We start from the raw sequence: 8,094 nt of genomic DNA, 5'->3' as shown, positions 1-8,094 counted from the left end.
ATACAGAGAGTCAGAGATATTTTGGCATGCGTGCTTTCCGTCTCGAACCCTAGTCCCAATTTCACCAAAATTCAAACCCCAGATTTCTTCCCCCGATTTCCCCTTTTTCTTTGTCAAGATTCCGATTATAAACACTTTATTTCTATTAATTTTCAATTAATGCTAGATTTCAGGGTTCCGGAAATGATGCTTTCTTAGCTGAAGAAGATCAAGAGGACTGCGACAGAGAGAAAGGTAGTACTGATGGTGGTAAATTCAATTAGGGTTAGGGTTCATTGCATGGGTTGTGGTATCTGCAAATGTCGGAGTTGCGGGCCGGAGTTCGTCTAGGCCTTTGTGGTTCGCCGACAGTAGTTCCACCGGTTTTGCCGCCAGCAGCGGCTGGGGAAGGAAAGGAAATAGAAGAAAAGAAGGCGAGGAAGGGGAAAGTAGAAGGAGAGGCGGCAGGTGTTGGGTTTGCTGGGAACTATATTAAAACTCGTGCTGCGAAAGCTAAAGCAGCGGCGGAAGCGGCGGGGAAGGTAGCTGAGGTAGAGGAGGAGTTAAAGGCGGTGAAAAGGGTAAGAAAGGGAAAAGCTAAGGCGGATAACAAGGAAAAGGAAAAGGTAAAGGAGGAGGAGGAAGAAGAAGCGGCGGTGGTGGTTGAGGAAAAGGTCAAAAAGATGGGGGATGAAAGTGGGGGTATGAGTGCTAAAGGGAGTGCTGGACTAGAAGATGATGCCTCTCTTGCATCTTTTCCTGATAAGGTTAATTCCTTTTTTTTTTTGGGGGGGGGGAGCGCTGTTTCATTAATCACTTACGTAGTTAATTGCAGCATAGGATGGGTTAGTTTGTGTAGGTGGGAGTAAAGATGAATTATAAATGGGCCTGCATGCAGTACTTTGTTGATTTTGTATCTATATGCGCGTTTGTATGGGCTGAAAGATGTAAATGCAGGCATTCAATGTGCTAATTCATCAAGGTGATTTTTTTCCTAAATTTTTGGTTTAACTGATGATATTTGGGTTAGTGAACAAGCTCAATTGCATCTCAATCTGTGTATCTTCTTATGTAAAAGCACATGTTTGAGAATTTTGGCAGAGGGGTGTTGAGGTAGATCCCAATTTATAGTTACTTTGCAATGCTTTTAGTCCCAAAGACTTCATGCCTTGGGGGTGGCGTTGTATCTGACTGTGGAAGAAATTTGGTGCAGCTCTTGTTCTGATGATTTGCAAGAACTCAAATTGTGCTTTTATAATTTAAGACTAAGAAGTTATTTTTGGTTTGGCATGTTGATAATTGGGTTATGTGGCTTTTTGTAGAGGCCTTGGTCTAATGGCCAGGATTGAGACCTCGGGATTTAGAAGTCCCCGGTTTCATCCCCTTCCCCCTCCTCATCCCCCTGGTATCTTAAATCCCAACCATCCCCTGCTGATTTTTTTAAAAATTGGGTTATTTGCTTGCTTTATTAGACAGGAAAGTTATTAGTGGACTCATCTTCTTTATGCATGTTAAGAACATTTTTTCCTTATGTTGGAGTGGATTTTCAGGTGCAAGTTGGAGGCTCACCCATGTATAAGGTTGAGAGGAAATTAGGTAAAGGTGGCTTTGGACAGGTTTTTTTGGGTCGTCGTGTTTCTGGTGGAGAGCGGACAACAGGTCCTGGAGCTGTGGAGGTAGTGTTAATTTTCTCCCGTTTTCTTTAAATTAGTCAAGAAACTACGTTTATCTATTCAACATAAACAGCATCACAAATAAATGCAGATGTTGTGATTTAATTTTGATGTTGTTTGTCATTTCAGGTAGCTCTGAAATTTGAGCATAGAAATAGCAAAGGCTGCAGCTATGGTCCTCCATATGAGTGGCAGGTTTACAAGTATGCATTTGAATCCTCTCCTTAGCAAGCGTTTCTACATTTTCTCAATTGTAAAAATCTTTTTGCTTCTATCTTAATAGCACTCTTGGAGGTAGCCATGGAGTGCCTAAAGTACACTATAAAGGAAAACAAGGAGACTACTATGTAATGGTATGATCTGAGTGCTAAATGCATTTAGCCTTTGTACTGCACATGTGTCTTTAGACACGCCCGTGTAGGATTTGTGAATTGCTGTTCCGGCTATATGTATGCTGATAGATTGCTTTTTGAATGTGGTAGGTCATGGACATGTTAGGGCCCAGCTTGTGGGATGTTTGGAACTCCTCAGGGCAGTCGTAAGTTTCTGAAGGGTTGCTTATATAGTGTGCCATGTTCTCTTTTACATGTCTATTGGGTTTCATTTTGCACACTAAAATTTAACTTCCTTTCAGCATGCTTGATGTTTGTTGAAGTAGGAGTTCTCTTTTATCGTAGTATTGCACTTGGTTGCTGTTTTGGTGCATTTTGAAGTTCAATTTCAGATGCTTGCTGTTGATTAATAGTATGTGCATAAAAAAGTATAAGAACGGGTCATATGCCATGATGATGTAGGAGACAAGATAAATTGGGTAAAGTGATAGTCTGTTATCTTCTTTTGAGATGCCAATAGTTTTATTTTAAACTAAGGTTGACTTTTTGCCAATGGTTTTGATATCTGTTGCTGTCTTAGTGTATTTTGAAACCTTGTAGGTGGAGTAGGCAGTGTATCAGCAGAATTGGTTGCTGCTGTTGTTTCTCACTTTCGCTAAGATATATATTGTACTTAGTCGCCTTGCTTTTGAACTGATCATGCACAATTAGCAGGATGTCTGGGGAAATGGTTGCTTGCATTGCAGTTGAATCCTTGTCAATATTGGAGAAGCTGCATGCAAAAGGGTATTACACCACCTTTTTCTTGTTCCTACCTTCAGTCTGTATCTCTTAATGTTTCGTATGGTATTGATGGGATCTACTGATGTTTGTATGTTTGTCTTGCCATGGTTTACGTTTCATGAAATTAGGTATGTGCATGGGGATGTAAAGCCTGAGAACTTTTTGCTCGGCCAGCCATCAACACCTCAAGAAAAGAAGTTGTTTCTTGTAGATTTAGGATTAGGTGAGACACACAACCTAATAGACTTCTTATTTGTTCTTCTCCTTTTTTTTTTTAAACAATTTCCCATACTTTCCATTTTACTTGTATCTATGCGTTTATTGCAGCAACTAAGTGGAGAGACAGCACCAGGGGGCAACATGTTGAATATGATCAACGTCCTGACATATTCAGGTGAATGTTGCTCATACTGTAAAGTCTGATGTTCGAATAACTCTGCTTCCACTAAATACTCTTTTCCCCCCATTCTGGTGATGTCCCAGAGGGACCGTCCGCTATGCTAGTGTGCATGCTCACTTAGGAAGGACTGCTAGTAGAAGGGATGATTTAGAATCACTTGCATATACGCTTATTTTTCTCCACAGAGGCAGGTTGCCATGGCAAGGTTTTCAGGTACTTCCTTGTCCTACTTTCTGACCTTTAGACTGGAGTATTCGGCTAAGCCCTATGTCTACTTTATTTTTCTGATGTCCTCTTCAGCTGTTTTACTCGTGTTCAATCTTTTTACCTCAGGGTGATAACAAATCATTCCAGGTGGCTAAGAAAAAGATGGCAACAGCTCCTGAAGCGCTATGTTGCTTTTGCCCTGCCCCTCTCAGAGAATTTCTTGAAACTGTTGTTAACTTGAAATTTGACGAAGAGCCAAAGTATTCAAAGTTAATATCTATTTTTGAGGGTATGATTGCTGCCGATCCTGCAACCCGACCATTAAATACAGATGGTGCTCAAAAGGTGATTCTTTTATTACCCGAGTACATGTTCTGCTTTCCTTTATTTGATGTTCATAATCATTTTATAGCTTTTATTTATTAACTTTTTTGCTAGATTATCCAAATCGGCCAAAAGCGACCCAGATTGAATCTTGATGAGGATGAAGTGGAACAGCCAAGGAAGAAAGTTCGTATGGGAGTCCCAGCATCACAATGGGTTTCAATTTACAATGCTAGGAAGCCTATGAAACAGAGGTTAAAAAAAAAAAATCTTTCTCTTAGAATGGTGGTAGTTCAGTTCATGCTATCTGATATTGTTTTATTTCTCAAGTTACTGGGGTGTTCTGTTGTCTAATCTGAATCCTGAAACAGTAAGTACTTGGTTTGAACATAGATTGGAAGCATTGTTTCCTCTTTGTTCTTTTTTGGTTCCGGCTGCTTCTGTTAAAGGGGGAAAATAGACCAGAATATATTTGTCAGTGGTTCTGGGATGGTGAAGCTTACCCACATAACCTAAAAGGAAAAAAATTTTGGATAAAAAGTTGGGGAAAATGACAAAAGGACTATTGTGTATGTGTATATGTGTGCGTGTGTATTTATATATGTAGATAGTCCTCTGCCATTGCCATAATGTCATTGCCTATTGAATACCCTTTTTTATCCTCTTTTTGTTTGGTTCTACACAAAAGGTACCATTATAATGTATCGGATGCAAGATTAGCGCAACATGTAGAAAGAGGGGTAGAAGATGGGTTGTATATAAGTTCTGTGGCATCATGTTCCAACTTGTGGGCCATTATTATGGATGCTGGGACTAATTTTACAAGCCAAGTTTTTGAGATATCACCTTTTTTCTTGCACAAGGTAAGTTATTTGCATAACCTGTTTTGTTGACAAACAAAGATAGTGTCCTTATCTGGAACTTCACCGACCAAGTGACCTCTAAGTGCAATTATTTTTTTATTACAGGAGTGGATTATGGACCAGTGGGACAAGAACTATTATATCAGCTGTCTTGCTGGTGCAACTAATGGAAGTTCGTTAGTGGTAATGTCAAAAGGTAAGGTTGCAAAATATGGTGTCTGTTATCAATCAGTTAAACATAATTATACTTGCTAAAATGCTTTCGGATGAATCAAGAATAGGGAAACAATTCTTAAGTATTGCTACCATTATTTGTGCATCTTGTCCATTTGGGTGAGCTGTAACAGTGGCTTGTCTCTGTGGAGATTAGTCTATGTGAACCATTGTAGAGCTCAGATTGACAGATTTCTTGTGCTAAGTATTTGTCTCTTGAAGGAACAAAGTGAGACTGGGATGTGCTAATACGCTAAAATTGCTTCATTCTGGTTGTGCTGTATAATTTCAATTTTTGTGCTAATACTGGACAGATGACTCAATTTTCATTTTGCAAGTGTCTATGCCACATCAAGTTGTGATTTATTGTTCCTTTGCAACCCTTGTCCCCTCCACCCCAAAAAAAAAAAAAAGAAAAAGAAAAGAGGAAGGACCAGGAGTTTATCTCCTTGGGCTTGGGAATTAGCATGAAGCCTGGCTTAGCTAATGCTGTATGGTGTGGTATTGGCCACAGAGTATTTTTACTATTTTTACTTTTCCTCGTTTTGAGCAAAAAGTTGTATGCATAATAATTTTTTGTAACCTTGGACGTGTGATGGATCAGTTTTATTAGTTGAATATCTTGCCTCTTAATACTAAATTCCTGTTACTCTGCAGGCACCATGTATAACCAACAATCTTACAAAGTAAGTGATTCCTTTCCATTCAAGTGGATTAACAAGAAGTGGAAGGAAGGGTTTCACGTGACATCTATGGCTACTGCTGGTACTCGATGGGCTGTGGTTATGTCCCGAAACTCTGGCTTCAGTGATCAGGTTAGGTTACTTGTTTCTGGTTATTTTGCGGATTTGACCCAATTCACCCCTTATCAGCTGCACAAACTTTTAGACATTTTGCCTCAAAACCATTGAACTAATTTGCATTTTTAGACATTTGTGCTAGTGTGGGAAAATGGAAAAATCACCATCTTAGATTGATTCAACTTAGACAACAGTGGATGCTGTGCAACTGGTGCAAAGTGCCCTTTTTTATCTTCTTCATGCAGTGGAATGTCTTGAGAATTTTTGCCTAGAAGAGTTTTATGTCCCTTCTTTATTTTTTTTTTTTGGGGTGTATGCATGCCATTTAAACTTTAAAGTCTTATTGGCGCTGTTCACAGTTATGTTAATTGACAGGGAGAAGGGAAAGGAATTGAGCTATGAATTAACAGAAACTTGGCATTCCCCACCTCTTTTAAAAAAACATGGGCTGTTACCGTCAGAAGAGTGCCTTGTGTTCCCTATTACTGTCCTGAATGTGTCTTTATTTCTGTTAAGCATAAAACGTTTTGACTGAAATATCTTTGTTTTTCCAGGTTGTGGAGCTTGATTTTCTTTATCCCAGTGAGGGCATTCATAAACGGTGGGATAGTGGTTACCGAATTACAGCAACTGCTGCTACCTGGGATCAAGCTGCTCTTATCTTGAGTGTGCCTCGGCGCAAACTGCTTGATGAGACTCAGGAAACTCTAAGAACATCTCAGTTCCCAAGCACCCATGTTAAGGTAAATATTTGTTGGGATGTGCTATTTGAACCTTGTAACCTGTCATTTTCAATCGTTGTTGCTTTAACTTTATTGCATACCGAAGGGCTATCCTGCAGTTTGGTTTGGCGGACAAGGATCTTGTATCAAAATACTTCATTTATTGTGGGGGTTAACTTTGTTATCTCTGTATGTGTTTACTATAAGCAGGAAAAATGGGCAAAGAACCTCTATCTTGCTTCCCTGTGCTACGGGCGGACTGTGTGTTGATTCTGAGCATGAACCAGGAAGTCTAGTTAATTGTGAGGGTCCAGCGGAGAAGATTGAATTATGTTTGGACATTTGTCCAGATTTTTTTCTCATTTCTTGCCCTAGATATTTGATAACAAAGTTGCTCTGGGATTAGATGCCTCGGAAGAATCCATGGCCTAATGTAAAGATTGTTCTTGTGGAAATATATGCTTGATGGTGATTGTAGAGGTGCCTGTTATGAGCCTGGAATCCCCCCCCCCCCCCCCCCCCCCCCCCCCCCCCCCCCCCCCCCCCCCCCCCCCCTTTTTTAAACATGTTTTGTAGTGATAAAATGAGGCAGAGAAAGTTCAGAAATCAATGCGTTGAAAAGAGGAGTTAATTGAAAATATTTATCTATACCCGCATATGAACCAAAAAGGTGGATTAGGTGATGTACATGAATTGAGTTGGTTTAAAACCCTTGAAGATAGAAATCTAGACATCTGAAGTTGAAATTACAAAGAATGAGTCTGCGAGTTTCTGCTTTGGCTAGCTATTCGTGAATAATCATATTGAAAAAGAATAGGCATTCTTATTCCCTTTTTTTTTTGGTGAATGGAAGAAGCGCGTGAATTGCTATTCATATCATTAGCACCAAACTTTCCTATTTCCACCTAAAGATAAATGTGACTATGTTCTTTGTTAGTCTACGAAAGTTGCTGGAGTCAAATGAAGATCACAATTTGATTTTTTCCTTCATTTTTTAATTTTACAGTGTTTAAATTGTACATTTTATTTTTTCAACAAATGGAAACGATTTAAATTGTACAATTGCTATTAAGAATATGAAATGTACCTTTAATCCTTTTATATTCAAATTGAATATGACACAATCATCCTCACTTTCACTAATTAACTTAAGAAGATAAAAGTTGATTTGTTTATGACAAATACTTTTACTCAACAACCAAACAATTAAATTTGAAAATAAATAAGAGAAAGTGACTAACATAAGTGTGACCAACTCACATCAAGCTTCCTTCTTGCACAACAAATAACGAAACCTTCAGTTTGGGATTGCAATTGGAACGGACATTCAACCATTTAGATGAACTCTATATGAACCCTATAAAAAGTTTCCAACCTCTATAAAACCATTGAAAATTTCATACACTAATTAGGTTTCGAGTGCTAGAATTTTTACGAGCTGAATCGAACACAATATTTGGTGTTCAAACTCTGTTTGTATATTATACGAATAGGGTTTGAGTTCAACTCTAATATTAATTAATGAGTTATGAATATTATTCGAGTTCAATTCGTTTATTTGTATAAATATTCGAGTACCGATTTGTTTATTAAACGATTGACTTTAAACCGTTCGATTCGTTAAAAGTTCTATAAGCATCTAAAAAATGTTTAGTCTAAACTCTCTCATGTTTCACATTTACCTTCACTTTTTCATTTTTTTCCTCAAAACTTAGACCTCATCTTAACCAATGCCTATTGGCTGAGTTTTTTTGTACATTGTTTAGTGAGCAATAATACATAATAAGTAGTATTTGTA

General features: G+C 38.5%; 1 protein-coding gene across 1 annotated transcript; it reads left to right on the top strand.

Moving 5' to 3' along the window:
- On the top strand, positions 1-6,773 carry LOC113693311 (casein kinase 1-like protein HD16). The gene is made up of 16 exons (XM_027211889.2): positions 1-746; positions 1,530-1,655; positions 1,782-1,855; positions 1,936-2,005; positions 2,135-2,190; positions 2,699-2,770; positions 2,896-2,990; positions 3,095-3,161; positions 3,251-3,380; positions 3,501-3,719; positions 3,813-3,952; positions 4,387-4,561; positions 4,667-4,757; positions 5,432-5,589; positions 6,129-6,317; positions 6,507-6,773. Exons 1-16 carry the CDS (start codon positions 300-302, stop codon positions 6,564-6,566), a joined length of 2,169 nt encoding a protein of 722 aa, XP_027067690.2. The 5' UTR covers positions 1-299; the 3' UTR covers positions 6,567-6,773.
- The last annotated feature ends 1,321 nt before the right edge of the window (positions 6,774-8,094 follow it).

This window comes from Coffea arabica, chromosome 1c (assembly GCF_036785885.1).
Source record: "Coffea arabica cultivar ET-39 chromosome 1c, Coffea Arabica ET-39 HiFi, whole genome shotgun sequence".
In the NCBI taxonomy this organism is placed as follows: Eukaryota; Viridiplantae; Streptophyta; class Magnoliopsida; order Gentianales; family Rubiaceae; genus Coffea; species Coffea arabica.
This window is presented reverse-complemented; position numbering and strand designations above follow the sequence as displayed.

What these genes read in the sequence shown, in the direction of transcription:
- LOC113693311 (XM_027211889.2), top strand. Translation starts at nt 300, where the DNA reads ATGTCGGAGTTGCGGGCCGGAGTTCGTCTAGGCCTTTGTGGTTCGCCG. An exon ending in CAGGTCCTGGAGCTGTGGAG is followed by an intron (nt 1,656 to 1,781) that starts GTAGTGTTAATT and finishes TTGTCATTTCAG; the next exon opens with GTAGCTCTGAAATTTGAGCA. An exon ending in TATGAGTGGCAGGTTTACAA is followed by an intron (nt 1,856 to 1,935) that starts GTATGCATTTGA and finishes CTATCTTAATAG; the next exon opens with CACTCTTGGAGGTAGCCATG.